This window comes from Oculina patagonica, chromosome 13 (assembly GCF_052425735.1).
Source record: "Oculina patagonica isolate OP01 chromosome 13, crgOcupat, whole genome shotgun sequence".
NCBI classification, from domain to species: Eukaryota; Metazoa; Cnidaria; class Anthozoa; order Scleractinia; family Oculinidae; genus Oculina; species Oculina patagonica.
In genome coordinates, this window is record NC_135770.1 from 38,227,460 (window position 1) to 38,250,025 (window position 22,566).

At 38.3% G+C, this 22,566-nt stretch overlaps 4 protein-coding genes across 5 annotated transcripts; 1 reads left to right on the plus strand and 3 right to left on the minus strand.

Annotated features, from left to right (window-relative positions):
- Window positions 1-714: 714 nt before the first annotated feature.
- On the minus strand, window positions 715-4,375 carry LOC144634370 (uncharacterized). The gene has a single exon (XM_078493302.1). The coding sequence runs from the start codon at window positions 4,309-4,311 to the stop codon at window positions 1,813-1,815; it is 2,499 nt and encodes an 832-aa protein (XP_078349428.1). The 5' UTR covers window positions 4,312-4,375; the 3' UTR covers window positions 715-1,812.
- A 1,319-nt stretch (window positions 4,376-5,694) lies between these two features.
- On the minus strand, window positions 5,695-11,706 carry LOC144635671 (synaptotagmin-16-like). 2 transcript variants are annotated; one of them, XM_078494755.1, is made up of 2 exons: window positions 8,355-8,554; window positions 5,695-7,074 (listed from the first exon to the last, which is right to left on the minus strand). In XM_078494755.1, exons 1-2 carry the CDS (start codon window positions 8,377-8,379, stop codon window positions 6,326-6,328), a joined length of 774 nt encoding a protein of 257 aa, XP_078350881.1. In that variant the 5' UTR covers window positions 8,380-8,554; the 3' UTR covers window positions 5,695-6,325. The 2 variants fall into 2 exon arrangements, with proteins under 2 accessions (XP_078350881.1, XP_078350882.1); XM_078494756.1 differs by lacking the exon at window positions 8,355-8,554 and adding an exon at window positions 11,433-11,706 and having other exon boundaries at window positions 5,697-7,074.
- A 1,035-nt stretch (window positions 11,707-12,741) lies between these two features.
- LOC144634870 (uncharacterized) lies at window positions 12,742-16,779 on the plus strand. The gene is made up of 4 exons (XM_078493915.1): window positions 12,742-12,933; window positions 14,012-14,331; window positions 14,511-14,856; window positions 15,104-16,779. The coding sequence occupies exons 1-4, from the start codon at window positions 12,841-12,843 to the stop codon at window positions 15,302-15,304; spliced, it is 960 nt and encodes a 319-aa protein (XP_078350041.1). The 5' UTR covers window positions 12,742-12,840; the 3' UTR covers window positions 15,305-16,779.
- Window positions 16,714-19,328, minus strand: LOC144637193 (uncharacterized). The gene is made up of 6 exons (XM_078496325.1): window positions 19,197-19,328; window positions 18,973-19,083; window positions 18,759-18,860; window positions 18,569-18,625; window positions 17,448-17,948; window positions 16,714-17,033 (listed from the first exon to the last, which is right to left on the minus strand). Exons 1-6 carry the CDS (start codon window positions 19,263-19,265, stop codon window positions 16,806-16,808), a joined length of 1,068 nt encoding a protein of 355 aa, XP_078352451.1. The 5' UTR covers window positions 19,266-19,328; the 3' UTR covers window positions 16,714-16,805.
- Between the last annotated feature and the right edge of the window lie 3,238 nt (window positions 19,329-22,566).

The window sequence follows — 22,566 nt, forward strand, 5'->3', positions numbered from 1 at the left end:
TGTAATGTTTAACGCTGGAAAGTTCAATGTAAAAACTAAACGTTTCGGCAGTGCTGCCTTCATCAGTAGAAGAAGTTAAAAAAAAAAAAAAAAAAAAAAAACATTACATTAAATATTACAGAATCCAATGTGTTCATTTAAATTAACGCTGCGCAGGACATTTTCGTATTTTTGCTTCTGATTTGTTGAGAAGGTGGCGCGAGATCTTTTGACCAATTACAGGTATAAGCAAAACCAATGCAATTCAGGACTACTTTCGACACTCAATTGAAAAGCGCTCTAAGGAAAACACAAACACTGAAGAGGTGTTCATCAGTCTCTGAGGAACTTGGTATGAGTAAGCAAAATCAGTGGAAGTAATTAACGATCCTGATTCGTCCCCAGTCGTCTCTTATAATAATAAAAGAAGGGCGGAGGGAACGATTGGCCTTATTTATTCCTTCCCATTCTCTTGCGCCTTACGATTTTCTCATGTGAGACTACTGAGAACGAGTCAGTGACTGCCATCTTGCAGCACATCCATCCCACGCGACTAAGCCCCTTACGTTTTTAACTGTTAAGCCCGGGGCGAAATCAGGATGTCAGTTGACTCACATGCGAGCTTTCGTCAACTCTCATCGACTATCATCAACTCGTGCGCCAAACGAGAGAAAACTCTCACTGACTCTCATGAGAAATTTGAACACGTTCAAAGTCGGCGAGAGTCGATGAGAGTGCATGAGAGTTTGGGCCAAAAGAGAGTGACAGTTTGAACTCTCATCCTCGTTTGGCCCGGGTTTCAAGGCTGTGAAAACAAGTTTGACCAGTCATCAAATTCTATGTACGTTTCTCGGACCAGATGTAATCCATCCCCTTCTAGAGAAATGCAAAAGTTTTCTCGTGACTCGTACAAGAGTATTGACAATCCCATTATGACTATTCGGCTGATGATCACTTGTTTTCTCGTTACCAGTCCGTTTTGGGCACGGTTTATAAAGTGTCTTTTATCCCCGAGGTCTGTTAAAGTATTGCAAATTTTGTGCAGTATATATTCCTGCATTCACTGCCGCCTACTGCTTGTTCAGCTCTCGGTCAAGCCTTGAAATAAAAAAGAAGCTGTTTTGTGCAAATTATTTGAGTGTTCAGTTTTTTAATTGTAGAATATTTTGATTCTCAGTTTCACTTGTTCCACCGTTTTCAAAAAAAAAAAGATTTTGTTGCAATTAGAATCCCCAAATCCTTTATTTTATATAGGTGGTGGCGGTAAAACAGTACTCCTGTAAAATAATTTTTTCAAGCTGACCCGTTCCAAATGACTACAAATATTACAAACAACTAAATATCACTTTCGGCAGGCTGCATCACAAAGTTAAACTTGATTGTCTCTTTTACTACAAGGTCCGTCATCGGCAGCAAAAGGTTTTAGTCGACTCGTCTCTAGAGTAGGTGGATTGGAAACTGAGAAGATTTGTAATCTTGCGGCATTATGAAAAAAAAGAAATTCCCATGCATTGCGTTTGTATAGTTAACACCTGAGTAAGTGATTCCTCCTTCGCCATTTTTACTCTTAGTCCAGTGCAGCTATCAGTTGTCGCGTTTTATCGTCATATGCAAGAAGGGACAGCATCTTGATGCACAGGTGCTCGCACAGGTGTTAGAACGGACAGTCTATCTTATTCTGCAAGTGTTAGAAGGAACACGGTCCATCTTTATCTGTTTTACAGCATGGTGGACCATGTATTCCGTGCAGCCCTTCTTACAAGCCCCGTCCCCCACATTTGGTGCCACATGATCATCATATCCTAATTCCGCTGGCATTCCTTTCTGTTTCGATTAGGGATTAGTGTTCCACATATTTCCTGACAGCAAGTCATTAACCCTTCTTTGCCTGCGTTCCTGTCTTTTCTCGTGTTTAGATGGACGTCGTTGCTTTAGTTCATCATCAAGTGGAGCCTTGCGGTAAGCTATGGTGGGTTCAGCTCGTTCAAATACAAACTCCTGTTTGGGAGTCACATTTGAACTACAGCCAGATGCCAGGTTGTCGTTTTCTGTCGTATCGTTACAGGAAGTCTTCGATGAATTGACGGAACTTTCCTGTGATTCCGTCGTCTCTTGCGCTTTCAATTCTTGATTCTTTTCAGATCTATTCCTTCTGTTTGATGTATTTCCAGTCAGTTTCTGTGTTTCCTTCGAGTCAAACTGTAGTTCGTGCAGACACGATTTCCCGCCCAGTTTTGGGTATCCATCAGATTGACTTTTCGACTTACCGTCATATTTGTTTTTACCAGTCTTGTTCCCTGAGAAGTGTCCGGCGGGCTTATGAAGCTTTGATGAGTTTACACCGTCCTGGCACACTTCACCGTGATGGTTAGCTTCTTTCTTTTGTGGAATGCTTTGTTCAGGCCTGTCTGCGTGGTTTTCTGCATTTACAGTTTGACGGATGCCTGCGTTGATCTTCTTACTTGAACGAGCCATTTTCCATTCATCATTTTTGTTGTAACTTTCATCCTCTTTTCTTCTGTTTGCTCTGTCATCCCCTTCTCTTCTCTCCTGTTTGCTCTGTGTGTAACATGGTTTTTGTACTTTGGTAGTCTTGACAATCGCTGGTTTGACGTTGTCTTTCTCGTCTTTTTGAACACGATTGACACCCGGGGTTGGCGGAATAAACGTTTTGTTGTTTATAGTAGCACTAGCAGTAGAAGCAGTTCTATTTGGATTGTCTTGTCTTCCACTTGGGTTTTCTTCAACTGTCTCCTGTTTTATTTCCGTCGAAATCTGAGTTAGTGGCGGCGCCTTGTCTGTTTGTTGACCTGCATGTGTCCCTTTTGTATTGAGATGAATTACTTCCTGTTCAGCCTTATAGTTATCCTCCACTTCGTTTTCATTTCTTTTACTTGTTTTGATGTTAAGGTTAATTTTGCTGTCTTCTTCTTCAAGGACAGTGTTAGTTTTGGCATCCTTTTTTGGAAATTCGTCTTTAGATAGGTTGCTTTGTCGAGTTTTTGTAAACTCTACTTCTTCGTCAAACATGAAATTTTCGCCTTCTTGTGGAAACTTCCCATCTTTCTCCACGTTTCTTAGCCCATCTTCTTCGTTACAATTATCAGCATGTTTGATAGGCTTATCACCAGTCTCCGCGCTATTCTTGTCACCCTCCAGGCTTTCTGTGGTCGTCTCGTTGCTGCTAACATTTTCTTTTTCTTTTTCCCCAGTGTCTTCAAATTCCGTGAAGCTAAATGCTCTGTCAAAATGGTTGCCCTGGTCTGAGTTGTGGCGGCTTTTAGTTCGATCGCCATTAAAATCTGCTTCTGATTTCTTTGTGTCCCCAAGTGACCATTCTTCACTGTTTGGAGATGAACTACAGGTATGCTCATCTTGTTCCTTTCTGTTTCTTGCTGTTTGTTGCGGAAACGGCTGACCTCTTTTGACACTTGTTTCACTTTCGATATCACTGTCTGAGATTTCTTCGCGTGTTTTAGTTTTGAATGGTGAGGAGCTCGAGCTCTTTGCAGTTTGTTTCTTTTTGTGATTTTTCTTGGATTTTCGTCCTTTTTGCCACTCGGATGCTGTCATTTGACTTCTGGTTTTGCTCTTTTGCTTTGACTTTGCAAAGCCAGTTGGTTTTCCTCTTTCTTCCCGATATGTTTCCCTTTCTGCGTTACAATCTTCCTGACCATATTTACTCTTTGTAGTTTCTTCACGATCCGAATGGAACGTCGTATTTTGTTTACTTGAATTGTTCCCTTGTGATTGTGTTTGTTTTGGCCTGCTACTGTTCCCGCTACGGTCTGGGTACGAAGGCTTCTTTTTCCGATCTCTCCGCGGCTCCTTTGGCGGCGTTTTTGCTGAAGACCCCCGTTCATAAGATGATGTCCCATACCGAGAATTACCTTGTTCCCGAGACCGAAAGTTCTGCGATCGCGCAGAAGATTCGTGGTGCCTTGAACGGTGAAAGAAAGGCCTTCCAAATGCTCCGTACGGGAAGTCATCTTCGTCAAGGTCACTGTCGTCGTCAAATAAACCTCCAAACATTCTCGCCATCATCTCTTCTCTCATCCTCCTTCTCATCATTTCTCGAAAGATTACAAAATGAAAGAAGCTATCGAATCCACTAAAATATTCCATATTATCGGGTTCTTCGCTCGACCCGGAAACAATTCTCTCATATCCTTGTCTTAGCGCTTGAAATTTCTCAGTCGCTTGTGGATCGTCGGGATTCTTGTCGGGATGACATTCTCTCGCCTTTTGTTTGTACGCTTTTCTCACTTCCTCTTCGGTAGCGTTCGTTGGAAGACCGAGAAGTTCATAACTTTCTCTCAGATTCGTCGCCATTTTGATGTTCAAAGTGAAATGATGCAAGAGACCGGAAGAACCAGCCTGCGTGAAGGTTGTTTTGCTGCCTGGGCCTATTCATAATCTTAATGTAATTCCAAACGTATCGATCATCTATTTTTAATAAGCCAATCAGAACGCTCCATTACCAGCACCCGTGACTTCGAAGAATTCTAGGAAATGTTTATAGCTTTCGCGGAAAGCATAAGATGCGTCATGAGTTAATAGACTATAAATAGAACACTTTTAAACGCAACACTGAATTAGTTGTCATTCCAGAAATTTCAAGCAAAAAGTGTAGTCGAGCTCTCGGTGAAAGTTAACACAATACGGTGGTAGATTTTTGTACTGATTTGCATTCTTTTAGTACGTTCGATACATCGACATAACTCCGAGACTTTCCGACTAAAAATGGAAATTTTCGAATAATCCTTTGTCTGTTGATTACCACAAGAGACTAGATACAAAGAAAACAAAACCAAATATAGAAGTTTGACCAGAAAGCCTCAGTGCCATGTTTGAATTTTGATAAGTAGAACCCCGGTAACTCGAGTTGGGGGTTTTTTTGGTTTTTTTTTTTTTTTTTTTAATTTTTAAATTTTTTTTTTTTTTTTTTTTTTTTTTTTTGTTACATCCGTGGGCTATTTCTTGTTATGTTGGGGCTATAAAATGGAACGTAGCCAGTTTTTCTTGTCTTGTATCGTAGTTTTTTTTCTCCTCGTGTGCTTTTCGCTTGTGTTGCTGTTTGTATGCTTACAATTTTTACATTTCTTTGAAAGCTCTGTGACATGCTGATTGTAAACGCATCACAAAGGTTGTCTAGCCTCGATTTTCAAGTGCTATTTTGCGCAACATACCCCAACCCGACACGCATTGCAATTCCCCAAACTGGGGGATATAGATGTTGGTTTTGGGAAGAATAATGGAAAGACAAAAAATTAAATCCGGAAATTTCCTTTAAAACAGTAAACATATCAAATTGCAATTGAAACTAAATTATAGACAAAAATTAAGCAAAAAAATATATAGGCAGTTTTATCCGGGGGGGGGGGGGGGGACTCCCAAAATTTTAGCTGTTTGTAGAACTAACCGAGTTTTAAATAGATTTAGCCAAGCGGCCAAAAGCGGAGCTCCCAATTTCCAAAAGCATCATAGAAGTACCTTTTCTGGTATGGGCAATTCACAAGACGGATACGTCTCTTTCGCGAATGCCTCGGCATTAGGGATAGCCATGGTAAGCCATGAGAAGTGACTACAAACAACCTCGAAACAATAGGTAATTCTCCCTTTTTCCGTTTCTTTCTTTTTTTTATAGTCAGACTATTTATCAATGCAGTGTGGTTTTGTTTCGAGCAGCTCTGTGCGGATCAATCGTATCCGCGTAAGGCTGATTACGTAGGGCTTCAGTTCTAGACTGTTTGATACTGCCATTCTCCTCGTGACGTCTCGTGTAATGTTCAAATTCAGATAAACACTACTATATTTTTTACAATGCTTGATGTCAACCGAACCCTATCCATGCTGGATCGGCAAATATTCTTGAAGACAGATGGACAAGTAGGCATCCAGGGAGGAGTTGCTTGAAACTACAAAAACATTAGCCACTGCTAGATCTCGTTGTCAGACTTGGTTCGATCTATCGCTTTTAATTAAGATTTACTGATTGTAACATCAGTGGTAAGTTATGGTTTACAGACCGCAATTAAACAATTTCCTACAAAAATATCCTATACTTTATTGACAATAAATTCATCCTCATAAAGTATGTGTCATTACAACGATTCAGAAAATGAAAAATCCGAAACAATTGACAACCCATTCCTTTCATTATCTAATTTTAAAGTACATTATTAAGGGTTATTTAGGTAATGGAACTGCTGCGTTGCGTTGAATGAAAATAAGTGAAGTTTCAGGGCTTTTCAAAAAAGGTTAAATATTATGTTGCTCTATATTTGTTCACTTATCGCTCTATTTTGAGTGATTGAATTATAAAATAAATCAGGCTGCAGCCAGGTTAAGGCGTATCAGTGCCGGTGAGGTTGGCTTTCAGATCTCTCCAGACATCCATCTTCATGTCACGTGATTGAGCCAAATCTGCCAGTTGCAGGATGTGTTCTCCGATAACTTTCTCTTTTCCGAGTTTGTCATGTCCATAAAGCCTGATTCGAATTGCCATTCTAAACAAGTCCTGCTGCAAAATACGATCAAACACGAATTTCTCGTCGAACTTGGGGCGTGTGGTCGGCCGTGACTTGCTTTTGAAGCGCTGCTTTCTTGAAGGGAGCTGTAGAAGATGAAAGCGGCAGTGTGAACTGCCTCCTCGACTTTTAGAAGGAAGCTCTCGTGCCTCCAAGATCGTAACAGCCACTCGGCCTACTTTAGCTGAATACTCAGCTTGAAAATGAACACTTCCAAACACTGGCACGTGATCAACTTCCTTAAGTCCCGTATCTACTTGAATGTCCCCGTATGCAGACACGCTCTTTTGAACATCTTCTCCCTTGTCGATTTCAAATATTGGTAACTTCTCTGGTGATTCCTCCGCAGGAGGGACTCCATCTTTACTCTCCTCAGGAGTTTCTTCCTCTTCAGAAGTGTCGGACGGCTCCTCCCCTAGCTCTTCGTATCCGACGCCCTTAGTCTTCTCGGGAGGTTCCATCTTGGAACAAGGGCATAGCTCTTTTTTTAGGCAGTAGTATGTGGCAAGGAGACCAATTAAAATGACTATAATAAACACCAAGAAAATGACAGCTGGAACATACCCTAAAGGAAAAGAAATAAAGACATGTTATTATTACTCTTTTGAACTTCTAAATTATTATCAACTTTCAATTTGGGTATGTGAATACTTGTTTTGTCGCTGTATGTAGGCTACTATTTTAGCCTATGTTATACTCTGTTTAAATTATTCAGTTTTAGTTAACACTAGTTGTTGCATTTATGTAATACAGGCTAAGCGTACTGACCACTTTAAATTAATTGAGTGATTGAATCCGCTTTCGATTCGTTCTTAAGCTTTCTAAACAGTAAAACAGAGCACATCGATCATATAATCTGATCGCGCTTCTTTCAGTTCAGTTAACCTCCCTCTACTGCCAAAAAAATACTGGTTATTGAACTGACGTTTACCAATTCCGGATACATAAACGACCCACCGAACACTTCACAAAATGAGATACAACGACTTGACTCGTGCCAAATACGGTATTAAAACCCAATGTTTGTCAGTGGAGTCACTTTAATTGTAGTCTGAAGTGATTGGCAGCTTTTGACAAGTTTACATCCTAATGACGTCAATATATAATGTACACAAAGCTTTTTTTGGTTAAACAAGCACAACCCTAAGGGATTGAATTAGAATTCAACATAAAAAAAGAAATTTTACTCGAATCTGTTGCTAAAACATTCGGAAATGTAAAACGGTTACAACTCTCAGTAAGAATTAATTTATGTACCGGCAAAACAATCAGTTTAAACAGTAAACCTCGCTTCTTCGAGGAATTAAAACACATGTATCGAGGCTTCGAAAAGAGCTTAATTGTAAAGTCATCACTTTAGTATTAAAAGAAAGCTTTTAATTAAGAAGAAAGCCTCCCCTTGTATTATCGTGTCCCTTATGCCACTTATGAAGAGTGAAAAACTTCGCTTCAAAATAGCCTATAAGTTCAATTCTCTCAGTTCAAGCAGAATGTAGTGTTTCATCTGGTCTCTGTAATTCATACTAAGCGTCTTGCTTATTGATGAGGGAGGACTCTGAAGCAAGCATTTCAGACTAATAGCTGATTGGAAAATTAAAAACAAGTCAATTGCACTTCCATTTAAAATACTGAACATCAAACTACGGGAGACCGAAGAGACATTATCCCAAAATTAGCTACTCGAGCAATCTGGGGTAAACTTGTCTGAAAGGTTTTTGGAATTTCTTCGTTCAAACTGTTTTCCTTTTGTTTAGATTGTTTTTGGTAATCTAATCTCGAACATCTCGTAGAAGGGCTTAGGACAAAATTCAGAACAGGAAAAATATTTAAAGCACCTTCGCTTACCGGATGGAATCAAGCTCCACGCCATTTATCTTCCCCCTGTGTCTTCAGGTTCAGGGATTTTTTTAAGGTTAGTTTTGTACCAGTTTGAAACCTGGGGACTTCTGCCACACTCGATTTAATGTTCGCTGTACATCTGCCTTGAGACGCTGCCGAAATTATATGTATTTCATCACGATTCTGCTTCAGTCGTGATATGCCAGCGCTCACGAGTTTTCGATCAGTGTTTTAATATATGGATGTTTAACGTACTCATTCTGTTTCTGCGGCAACCGTTGTCGAACATTTATAAAGTTTACTTATTGTATTTGCTTAACTCAAATTTGGACTTTTCTATCAAAAACCAGACTTACTAAATGTAAAGTGTTGTTTTATGGTAACGCTTTGATTTCCAATAGTGGGCAACAACAATTTTCTTGTTCCAACACCCTAACACATTGTAACGCAGGCCGCTGGGTGATGAGAATATAAAAAAGAATCAACCAAGGACATTTCTACAGAGGGATACTAGTATGTCTGTCATCTCGATATACAACGAAATTCTCAGAATGAAAACTCGAGGAAATGTATGGCTATCACCAAGGAGGATAAGTATTTCGCCCTTAGGACTCATGATGTACCTATTCACTGCATAGCCTTTTCACTTGAAGTTCATTTTATTATGACCCTATTATGGATATTTTTTATTTTTAACTAGGAAATGCCCTCTACCGGTTTTAAAAACTATAAGAAAAAAATACTCGCTACGAAACTACTTATTTCGAAACTGTGTGAAAGAAGGCGGAATTATTACGTCAATAAAAGTCAGTCAGAGGTTGAACTAAAGTGCGCGTGTAACAGTGCAACAGTTTGTGTTCACAAGCCTTGTAAATGGCTTTATTATACAACATAGTATATAGATAGTGATATTTAACTAGCTATAACTATTATCAAGTCATCACAACACTTATTAATTACGAATATATCTGAATATTTGAATAGCATCACTAACATTCTTATTATTTCTTCAAAAAAGGAAATCAGTTAAATGACCCAGATAAAATGTCTGAAGAAATACAGCATGATAAATTTTTGCATTAAAAAGAAACTCGGAAAAAAATCCGAGCTACAGATAAAATTTCAAGGCAGTTTAGTGAGAACATAACACAAACGTATTCAAGGGTTGTGGTAAAATGTTGTAAATGCACAAAATGCAAAATCGTTAAACAGCCCAGTCTCGTAATAACCCATTCCTTCAATGCAGGCTCAACTCCATTTTGTTCTGGGTTCCTTTATTATTTACTATTGCAAAAATGTAAGAGAAACTGTCAATCTAAGAAATGGACTGTAATTTACAGATTGCTTCCAAACTAGCTAATGTATTTCAGCTCAGCGAACAAATGGGAATATCGTGAGAAGATAATACCGACTTCACAGCTCCGCACTCTAGAGGCTGCGCAGTGACTGCAGAGCGATGGCTCCAATTCAACCAAGCTATCGATATGTACGAATGTTCATGCCCTCAATGTTAACCGAAAAATCATCCGAGTATCATGTTTAGTTCAAAATGGCTCAATATGTCATTGTTTTGCAAATTTCGAATGCTTAATTTATTATGTTTATATCCCGCCTTTTTGGGTGAAAAGCGCGGACCTTATCTGTGCCGACTAGCATGCAAAAAGCAGATACACCGATATCAGTTGAACTAGCTCTGCTTAGTGATGACAGTGATGTTATATCTCAGACACTGGTATTACCATAATATCATATTTGTATACATGTCATTGAAGTGTCAGAATGCGAGGGCATGTTTATTCAGCTAAATATGCAAACCGTTAGCATGTTACAGATGGATTGCGCGCGCGGGAAATTAATTATATAAAAACCGAAAAAGTGAATTGTCTTATGTGAAATCGAGAGTATTCTATCAATTTCAGGAGAAAACGGGTCCATATGCCAGTTAGTAAGTTTCTTACCGAACACTTCTAAACTACTTTAAGTCTTATTCTACGGTAGAATAAGAAAACCATGTTTCTTTAAGCTTCGACATTAATGCATGCCTTTGATGTACCGTTCCCTAAACTAATGCAAAATCAATTGAACTAAACAATGGCTAGTCCGACTGATTGACTTAAGAATTACAACAAAGTTTTAAGAATATTACATGGCTCTTTTCTGGTTTATCTTGCTTTCTCTCGACGGTCAGAGTTAATCATCTCTGTGGGGTATTGAGGAATAAGAGAATAAAGTAGACGTTAGCCCGTGAGTTAGGGATAAAAGAACGTGAGCGCTGCCACAGTTTACACGAAACATTGACTGATAAGAAATTTTAAAGTTGAAAGCATTCAGCTGTATCGAGCTCTGGAAGATATTCCTAACTTATGCTCTTAGCTCCTTCCTTCCGCAATCAACAACGTTCTCTGTACATGACTTTTCTTTTTTTCGCCGTGAAAAACGCAGCTGTCCGCTTAGTGCCAACTCGATTCTCAACATTCACAGGTTCTATTATTTGTATGGAATGAATATATGAAATTCATATAGGTTCATATTTGGCTAATTGATAAACGGGCGTAGAATGCACACGCAAAGGTATTCTCCATTTCTGAGTTAGCTAAGTCTTCAGAACATGGCAGTTGCCTTGATCTGTGGAATTCACACGGATTGCAAGCAACAGTACACCAGATAGGACTCAGTTTGGACACTCAACTGACGATGCTAGCTTAATTGCCTCTTTTAGAACTTGATAAACTGATTTAAACAATTGGGATCACTTCTTGTTAAAAGTTTGGCCACCCGTCACTTCAGTGAGCTCTGTGGCGGCACAATTTGTCTCAAACACGGCCCACTGATATATCTCTCATATATCTCTGTCATGTCTCTGTAATGTATCTCCCTTGTTTCAGTTCTCAGTACACATACAAACCACTATTCTAAGTTCCGTTTTCTGCTCAAAAGCTCAATAATGCATTTACTAACTTATTTAACGACGAAAAGCGCGCACGTAAACCGAACAAAACACTCTCGCTTTTGGTTCTCGCTAAAAAAGGTGATTTCACTAAATGTGCCCAGCAAACAGTAGTAAAAAAATGTAGCAGTACTTACAATCCATATTTACGAGAGCCTTCTTCGATAAACTTAGCGGTTTGACGTTTCACGCTCCCAGAGGCAAGTAATTCCAATACATCCCGAAGAAGTTTTCTGACTTCAGCAAACTTTTAAGTCGTAGCCATACTTGAGTAGAATAAACAGCAGCTGTATACAAACGAAGAACGAAACACAACAAGGCACAATAAGGACCGAACAGCTGAAATCCACACGACGACTGATCACTTTGGAATGGAATTTCAATCAGTATCTTGTATGTGACCAAGACTTGAATGTCAATTTTGCATTCATTATGGAAAGTCTTTTATGTTGGTGACGTTAGAGGTATTTTGCATAACAAAGGGAGGTTTAAATGAACTTGAGATATAATGAATATAAGCACAAAGACACAAAGACGCCCTGATCAGATATCTCAAAACAACATCAGTGAGAATATCTCGCCAGAGATATTGGTTAGTCCAAAGAACATTGTGATTTATTTATTTACAGGGATTGATAAAAAAGGGAAATAGCAACACAGCAGAACATAAGACGAACTAGTGGTTCTGTTAACGCACTCAGAGAAACAATAATATGAACGTCATGCACGGGTATGGTTGGTTGGGTCGGTTCCTTGGATCAGAGAGCAAGCCTTGTCTGTTATTAACCTTGGCCATAACTCCCCCCCCCCCCCCCCCCCCCCCCACCGAAATAATCAGTCGTTTTCTTTTCATTTTCCTTTTCTATATTTCTTTAAAATTTGTGATAGAAGCTAGCACGTAATTATTTTTAGGAAAAGAGCAGCGTTTGACATGTTCCATCAGCTTGCTTTCTGTCATGATGATCGCCGGTAATATTAATTTTGTTACAAATGCAAGTTATTACAATAGGTGTTTCTTTTTCAGTGAGCAGCATAACTTACATAACTATAAAAGAAATGAAACAGCTATGCAATAATTGCACATTGAAAGGGATATTAAGAATGCAAAAAACAACAAACAAACAAATAAGAATCTTTGCAAAAAGAAATGAAGGACAAATTAAGGTGACAGGCTTTTCCCAGTCAATGTACCTCTACGAAAACCCCTTATCAAATGTTGATCGAGGGTTCAATTTTTCTTGTAGTAAACTGTGCTATTATTGCTTATATTTCCTGGCGTTTGAAATATGTTGAAGCCAAAACTGAAAGACAGAAAATATAAACAGAAAATCTCACTGAAAAGTTTAAGATGGAGGGCGCGATGGGCACAATACTTTGTCATATCATTTGCGTGAACGAGTAGTCCTGGGCGCTGGAATATTCACGGTTAGGACTGGGCCAAAACAATAATAAAATATGGCGGCTCAAAGGAGACTAGAGTTTCTTTCGGTTTCTGTCACGGAAAGAGATAAAAAACATCATAGATGTTGTAGCTATTAGTATGTGATGTCGAGGAATAGTTATGGAACGTTTTTGGATAGTCTTAACACAGAAAAAACAGAGCTAAGATCGTTAAGTGAGGCCACAGGAGCAGACGAGGTATGTGTGTAGGCCTGTTTGATAAAATAACCAGAGAAAGCCTTAGTTCTAACAAAATCCACTTCTTGTCAGAAAAAAATTCTTCCTTGGTGGTAACGGATTGTTTCTAAACAGCGAATCTAATTTTTTACACAAAGCTGGTTAATATGTTAATTATTAGGGGAGTTTATTAGATACAATAGCTCGAACATCATTCAGAGCACGCCAATTTCCAGCTCTCAACATGTTTAGCGGTAACTGGACGTTTAGGACTGATATCCCATCTAATTACTGCAAACAGCTGATGAATTTGTTATACGGTTATTGTTTGAGTGATACACGCGAGAGCTGAGTAGCCACGATCAATTAACCATAGCTCCAGAAATGGAAATCGCCTTGAAAAGAAAGGCGACGGTTTGTAGCAGCCTTTTCTTAATAAGTCCTTTGAGAATTTTTTGAGAATTCAATCAACATAAAATTTCAGCGTAACAGATAAATATCTGGGCTGAAATTTGGCCTTTTGGCTAGTTTTATTATGCTTTTTTCCATGCTTTGGTATTGCTATGCTTGTTTTAGGGATTAGTCTTTCATGAGTTCTCTTAGTGCAAGTGACCTATTGCAAGGCCGTAGGCAGGATTTAAATGCATGGGTGGGTGCAAGCGCCAAAGGCCTTAGTGCCTTGGGGGGTCCGGGGGTAATTTCCCCCGCAAAATTTTGAAAAATCAAGTTGTTAAAGTCCACATTTCCTGCATTCTGAGAGTCATTCGACATTCATTCATTTTGAATGACTCCTTGTGTCTCTCCCTAATCAATGTTCTCTAAAATTTCCTGGAGATACTAGTGCTTGTGGGCTACCCTTAAATCCAAGTTAAAATTAAGGTTACTATGTTACAACTATGAAAGAGAAAGGGAGTGTTAGGATGAAAATTGTATTTATATTTCCAGCCAGGGTATGTTCTGTTTTGAAAAAAAAAATCATTTTTTAGCAGCCAAAACATGTTTTAATTTGCATCAAATGAAAAATATACTTCTTTATATCACTATTGTTTTTGTTGATTGGTTGTTGTTTTTGCAAAAGACATTTCAATGTTTCTTACAGATGAATGTCAATATTACCCAGTCCTATTACCCAATGCTACAAAGGCAAGATGTCATGATACAAAACAGACTTCCTCTACTCTGCCATATGTTTATACGGTGGACATCAAGCAGTGGACTAGCTTGTATCTTGATATGTCTCCATTTAAGCATCATTGGATTGTTTACATTATCCCTGACGTCATATGAAGGTTCTGCATTCTGGCATCATATAGCTCAGTATCTTTTTTCTTGTGGTACATTTGGATTTACTGGAGGCTGTGTGAACTATTTAGCTGTGACTTTATTTTTTAAAAGAATTCCTGGTCTTTATGGAAGCGGGTAAGATATGCTGTAGATTAGTATTATATACTAAATATCATTATAGATATGCAGTATTTATAGGTTAGAGACTGTTGTGAGTTGTGAGTTTCCCGTCCCCCCCCCCCCCCCCCCCCCCCCTTTTTTTTTTGATGTTTTGTGCTATATTTAAAGGAGCTATATATGTTTTCTCTCACCAGGGTTGTTTACAATCACTATCAAGATATCTGTGAAAGTGTAAGGACTTCAGTTATCAATACCTTCTTTGATGAGACATTTTTAGAATTGTACAGCAAACAGAAATTAAACCAACAAATAGTTCGACTGAATGTTGAAGGTCACCTGCAGAGAATATTACAGTCAGAATCAGTAGACCAACTTATTGGCACTGAGCTTCATAATTTGGTGATGTCCCCAGAAGGGCAGCTTCTTTCTGGTGCTGGAATTAAACTTTCATCACTTAGACCATTGGTGAAACCCTATGTAGTTGAACATTTGACTGATGTTGTCCCAGCTATTATGGAGCAATTCTCCTCTTATACTCAGGTAAGCAAAATTTATTACAATTCCAGTACTTACAACACTTTTTCATTTAATTAACTTTTAGTAAATTTTTTCAATGTTAACAATGTGTTTTCATTGATTTTTTGTTGTTTGTGTTGGATAAATCAAATATGTTGTACCTCTCAGAGTGCTCCTCTCCACCTTGGGTGTAAAAATGTAATGAATGGTTGGTCAACCTTGCAAAATATATACTCGCTGGCAAATATTTATGTCTCATTGTTAATTACAGGGTGAAGGCATAAGAAGACTGAAACAAGAAGTTAAAAGCTACACAACAAGGAGAAAAGATGAAGTGTCTTCTCAAAGAATAGAGCTATTAATAAGAGACATAATGTACAGTCATTTAAATCTTCTGATTGTATTAGGATGTGCTGTTGGCATCTCCCTTGGCATAATATCAAAACTAACAGGAGTAGGTCAAGTGCTTTAGATTGATGACTGCATTTGTATAGTCTAAGTATTTTTTTTTTATTTAGGTCCGACATCATCCTTAAAATTGATTATTTTGTCTTATTTATTTGACAACTGATTGATTGAGGTTTATTAATTATATAATCCTCTTCACTTGGCTGGTTTATAAACCAAGTTTAAATGTTTCAATTCACATCAAATCAGGAACCAATCTCGTTCCCAGATCTTGCGGGTGGGCGAAGTTGAAGGCGAGATCTGGTCAACTAAGAAAATTCAATGATTGGCTGTTTCAAAACCTGGCTGTCACAGCGTTAAAATTTGAAAGTGTGTTGCATGCAAGGCTTGTAGGGGCCTCAAGGGAATTGGATGTCTGCTGTTTATGCAAATTAGGGATGTGCACGCAATCATAATATAACCATTCTTGTGAACGTTTCAGTGTTTACAGTCGACCTCAAAAGTCAAGAAGATTTCTTCTAGGTTCTCCATAGCATTATAAAGCTATTTCTAACGAATGACTGTGTTTAACAACAAAGTATCCGCCGTAAGAATATTTTCGTGACCCGATCAAATTTGCATAAAAGCTAGACATGTCTCAGTCATTGCATGTAACAGCCGCTCAGAAGAAACACTTTTTTAAATCAAATAAATATTTTTACCCGAACTTTTTAAAGCTTTCATGATTGCCTTCTGCTTTTATTTATTGGTAAAATACTCTGCTAGATAATATCATTCCAGGAAAGACGAGATTGGTTAAGCATTCGTTATTCATTTGGTTATTCATTTGATTGCCATTTTCTTAGAATTGTCTCGAGTATGTGCTATTGACTCCCCTGCCACATTCCTGACAGGTAATCACGTTGTACAAATCGGATTTGACCAGATCTCGCCTTCGGCTTCACCCACCCGCGAGATCTGGGAACAAGATTAATCAGGAACATCCTAATATTAAGCATTACCTCAACAAGGAAAAAATGATGATCTTAGAGCAACAATATAGTTTGATACAGGCTCAATTTAACCTGAATTGGAAATTGGGCATCCAAACATTTCTAGAAGGCCTCATTTCACCCTCCCATGAGTGTTCGATGTCATGTATTTTGCAGTTTTGGGTGCAACTTTATTTGACGATTTTCAAAAATGTTTGCTAAAAAAATAAAACTCTAAATACTGCAATATTCATATTGATGTCCCCAGATGGGCAACCATAAGACACCTGGATGATATTCCAAATCCATTTCTCTGTGCTAACAGTATCTAAATAGTAGGGCCAGGTTTTTATTATCTTTCTAACGTAATAGTAGCATACTCGCAACAGTGGTACAGACTGCCACCATACGAAGGTAGCTTTCAGTGAATAGTATGACAGCTGCCAAGTTCATTTATATGAATTATTTTTATGGAAAAATTACATTCCTTAAGTAAAGTTCTAAATTCTTACCATAGTTAGAGATACTGAGATTATATGAAAAAGTAAAATAAAAGGGCTAACAGAAATACCTTTGTACTCAATGTTTGCGTGTTTAGATAAATGAGAGTTCTGCCAAAGCATCAAAGTCGCCAGATGAAGTTGTGCATTGTGATAAAGTGTCGTTTGATGGAGACTCTCTTTCCTGCTGCTTTGAATGATGAGTGCTAGGACTAAGCCTTGCATTGTTGCTGCCTTTACCATTGATTGCATTGTTACTTACAGTGACATCTGTCACTGACTGTGATTTCTTTGTACATTCATCTTCACCTTCTGTGTCTCCCTGGTAAACACAAAAAAATCAGTGCCAGAAACAGGATTTGGAAAATTGGTGTAATATAATTTTCTTTTTTCTGATGTTGTGATGAGTTTTGTATTTCCCATAAGTTACATTGGACAGGCAATTTGCATAAGAGATTTACTTTGGGTACAAGAAAGACCACCTTTAAAAGAAAATAAATACTGAAAATTGATCCAATGAATTCAATGTGTTCAGTGACTCAATCACAAAAGAGGCACTTAGCTACTTAATGTATCGCTCAAGAGCCGACACAGGTTTTTTTTACAGGCTTTCCAATTGTAACTGTAAATTTATTTCAGGCAGTCACAATGTGAAATTAAATATTCCTAGTTTTAGGAGCAATATTATCATACTTCACTTTAGGAATATGATGTACCAGTTGCGTTGGGAACAAACCTGGAATGCACTTTGCAGTCTGCTGAGATGTGCTGTTTCATCTACTTGTTCCTCTGCATAGCAATCCAGTGTATCCTTCAGTGTCTTTTGGGCTGGTGTTTTATCATTTTCCATCCAAAAGAAATCTTGAGTAAACTCTTGTAGCCAGTCCTTTGAACTTACAGCTTTTCTTGTTGGTGGGACTGTACTTTCACAACACCTGAGCTTAGCTTTTGGACTAGTTATATCTGGCATTATCTTTGTAACAGGAAGAGGATGCCTTCTCTCAGGCTTTTCAGGCTGTAGTTCTTGTACATAATTGACTGAAGGGCTTTTTTGTCTCACTTCATGTTCTTCTGGGGCAAGAAATGACTTGCCACAAGTAGCTGGGTCTACTGCATCACGTTTAGAAGGACAGTTTCCTTGATTGCATAGATCTTCATAAAATGATATCTCTCCAGCTAGATCATCAAAATAGTCCTCTCTGTTTATCTCATTGAGTGCATCATTCTGAGCTGTATGCTAAGAATCATGTATAAAAAAGACTTCGAATAAAATTCACATCCAAGTCAGGCCTGGATTGGTGATAACTGAAAACCTAGCTCAGCTAGAACACATGCAGTTATCTATACATCCCAGAGAAGCATGCAGTTATCATATACATCCCAGAGAACACATGCAGTTATCAATACACCCAGAGAACACATGCAGTTATTATATACATGATTCCCAGAGAACACATGCAGTTATCATATACACCCCAAAGAACACATGCAGTTATCATATACACCCCAAATTATTTAAAAATGATTGACACTATCAATTTCTTACAGTAACAAACAGCAGACACATAACGGACATAACGAAACATAACATGGTAAACATAATGGTTATAAATTCGTGTCCTATATGAACCAAATGGAGAAACGGACTTAGCTGTAGTTATTTTGTAATTGAGCTAGAACTACCTACTGTACACGATTTTAGGAGTGGGGTATAGGACTACTATAAAGTGGTGGAATTTAATTTTAATGGACAAAATCCTCAAAAGAGTCTCAAAAATGGCCATTTATAAACGAACTCGACTTTCTTTGTTTCTGTATAGATAAACTTGATCAATCAATAAGCTTAATAAATCTTACCTCGACAGTTTCATTTTTCTTTGCTTCGTTTACCGGGGGCTTAATACTGGGGACTATCTGTTATTGTAATGAATAATTTAAAAACGGAAAGACAAAATGAAAGTTCTTTAAATACACTGGTAAAAGTGTGAAAATCAAAAAGGAAATGCCCAAATGAAAGCACTATATGACAAGCGAAGCATAAGCTTACTTGGCTGTCTTCGTCATCACACGATTTCACATTTAGTTTAGAAGTCGCAATATTCCACAACCTTTTCGTTATGGCTTTAGAAAATTCATCCTCGTCTTTAACCTACAAAAGTGATAAAAAAGAAGTCACTGAAAAATCTTTTCGACAAACAACAAACTTACAACATAAGGCTAAGCTTCAGTAATCAAAAAGTTTATATGAATTATAAGCCTACCTTGACAAGATTAAAGCACTTCCCTTTGAAATTGTCGTTCTTGCTGAGACTAACCACTGTTTTAATGGCGTTTGCAATGTTTGGAATTGCTTTTTCCACCAACCTGTGTTTCTTTGTTGAAGAAGACAAATCCATGAGCTTTTATAAATCACGTGATTTGCGATGACGAATTTTTTTGGGGAAGTTTATTTAAATAGTTTTGGCTTAATTTAGTTTGTATTAACCTTTTCTTCTCGGCTTACAGTTTCTTTTAGTTGTTTCTGCTCGTCTCGAGCAGGCATGCCATCAGCCATTGTACATGTTCATGTTTTTGAACGTTTTCCAAAATGTGAGAAGACGAACTGTCTGCCTAGCGCAGTGCTTCCTAGCGCCTGCAGAGTGCCTGCAGCAGGTTTCGCGCCGGTTCCAGACGCGCGGTAATTTTGGCGGGAATATACGTCGCTGGGTACAGTCCCGGGGGAGGGGATAGGGAGTTTAGGGACTGTTCTAGGAGGGGCACGAATCCGGCGGGCAATCTGCGCGGGTATACAATGAAATGAGCATATGCCTTGAATCCTATTTTTTTTTTCAATTGACATCACCAATATTTGAACATCATCAAAATGCATAATTCAATGATGCCCCCCTCCCCCCCCCCCCCAAAAAAAAACCAAAAAAAAAAAAAACCGATACTACTGTCACTGGTCTTACCGGAGCGTATATAAGGGAATCGCCGTCTGCATATAAAAGAATCTTCTAAGAACGCCCTTTCTCGCCGGTCCGTGGATTAGTGTTATGTCAGTTAGTGACGTCCTTTGCTTCGTTTGTGCTCCGTGCGGTTTCTCGACAGCTTTTCCATCCCTTCCGGTCCTATTTTCCTCTCCGATGCTGTTGACGACATTGTCGGCCAGGTCTCCCATTCTCATTTTATATAGCAAATGCAAGTGAGACCATTAAGACCTTTTTTTTTTCAAGTTCGTTGTTTGCATCTTCCTCAGTCGTAAGGCTTGGTTACTACTAGCGACATAATTATCATAAGCTCGTACATACCGCTATTATGTCTCAGCGTGAATAGCCTCAGGGGCGGATTCAGGGTTTTTCAAAAGGGGGTGGCTGTTTACCAATATTTTTGTTTACAATATTGTTCAAGCCCCAGTGTTTTTTATGGGGGGGGGGGGGGCAGGGGTTTTCAGGCCTTTATGCATTTTTTTGAAAGTGCAGTAAGGTCCATAATTTATGGCGCCGTAGGCTCCATCCCCCTAGGGGGGTCTGCGGGCATGCCCCCTCAGAAAATTTTGAAAACTTGAAGCCTCTTAGACGTGATTTCTGTGATTCTGAGCAGCTTTATACAGCTGTCAATTAAGTTATTAAACCACTGTTTTTCGAATTTGGCAAAAAATTCATTCCTCAACTTACCTAAGTTATATTTCGGAGAAAAAAGTTCTCAGTTATGAAATGAACAGTGATTGAAATTCAAAGTTGACAAGCCACGAACTTACAGGAAAGAACAGATGTGCGTTTTCTTTTGCTCACACTGGAAATTTTTAGCCCTTGGCAAAGTGGCCTGGGGACTTTGCTTGCTTGTGAAATCGCTTCGATGCGAAAAACGATGTAAATGGAGAAGAAACCATTAAAGCAAAGCTAAAAAACTCTTGAAAATCTCCTATTTTGGAAAAGTGGCCGTCCTTAACTTTGATCGGCCACGCCTGACTATGAAAGGTGGATGGACATTGTCCTTATTTTTTATTTTGATATGTTTATTTTCATTTATCTGGTGGATCGAGGGGGGTGGCTAGCCACCCAATCCACCCCCTCTGGATCCGCCCTTGAGCCTGCCTAACAGGCGTTGAAAGGGGACATTATCGTAAGAAAATTATCCATCATTTTCTTACGATTATTGAATTTTTGTCCTTTCTTAGGGTTTCTTTTGGTTATTTTTTTTACAGTACAGTAACCCATGGACAAATTATTAAAGTAAAAATAAATTTAATGTCTTTTGTTACTCTTAATGGCGACCGTGTCCACTAGAACGTAAGAAGCTTTGTTACGTTTAGGATGTCAGTGGTGGGTATCTTTCTACTTGGAAGAATTTCATAACTGCTTGGGAACGCACCAAAAGCAAACATTGAAGATTTTTGAGCGAGAAAAGTACAAAGTCAGGCTTTTATTTTCTTTTCTCAGTCGCCTTTGTTGGCGTTGAAAAGTTTCCACCTTCACTTCAAGGAAAGAAACAAGTTTTAGCTAAGTGTCAATGGTAGGAAAGGTCAGGGTTTTTTGGCGCAGGTTACCCTACTATAGGAAGTTACGTTCCATGAAATAAATAAAAAATCGCCTTTTTTTGTGAACGTTTGTTTCTGTTTGTTAATTTCAGAGACCTTTATAATCAATTTCACCCCAAATCCTACATACATCCGAACTCATAAAGCAACTAGGAAACAATAACCTCTTTTCTCCACTATTTTTCAAACTGTAATAAGGTAAAATCCTTAAAGATTTGTCATGTGCAATATTTCCAGTTTATTCTTGGTCCGTTTTTTGTACTATTAAAAGCCAAAATGTCTTTAGAGACACCAATAATCGCATTAATTTCCTTCGTGTTAAAAATATGCCCCCCTCTCTCCCGTTAATTTCCTTTATTCGAAAGAAATTTTCCTTCCAATTTGCGTTAATTTCAAAGACCTTAATGTACAGAAGCGTTTATTTCCTATAATAAGGTATACAAAACCTCCCAGACGTGAGGCGCTGACGTCACAGGTGGTTCATTGTTCTGAATCAACCTTACCCCCCTCCCCCCTGCGCGCGCCCGAGACACTCGTCAAGAAATTGGACACTCACTCAGACACAAATAGTACTTGAAGAGCATAGCAGTCTTTATTCACAATCCACAGGGAATAAATTAGAAGTGGGTACTGTTAAAATACATCATAAAATAAAAAGGTTTAAAAATGTTACAAACATGCTTACTCGTCTACCCACTGCGAAATACCGACACTGAAATGCTACCAAACAATTTTACTTTTAGACCGTACGTGTGTGAATATGAAAGGATATGTTAAAAACTTTCTTCTCGATTCGCTCAGGAACCTATTTATCAGAATAATTACCGTCGTATTACTTTAGATTGATTTTTGTATTAAATATAAGCACCTCTTTGGAAGACGCTTGTGTGACTTGACTGTAACCTCACTGAATGAGGTTACTGTTGCTCTTCACAGTCTTGCAAAAGAGATATTCACGAACGTAGAAATAGTGCACGACGGCATGTTCTCATTTTTGTCACATTTACCTTCTTATACATACCAAAACCTGCTTTTTTGCTTGTAATCATAAAAACTAGCGACGAAGAGACAAAACTAAGGTAACTTAAGGTCAGAAAGAAAACAAAAAAAGTCAACTTTATAAATTTACTTGGAATAGAAAACTGACAGACCACATTAAATACATGTACAGTGAAGACCTCTCGTACAACCAGGCAAAAAGGTTAGTATCACGACACAAAATTGTGCCTGCATAAAATAATAATGAAGTAAATTAGTTTCTTATGGTATTAATGAATAAAAAATGAAATCTTTTGTTTAAACATAATGAAACAGTAATTTAATTTCACTTATCTCT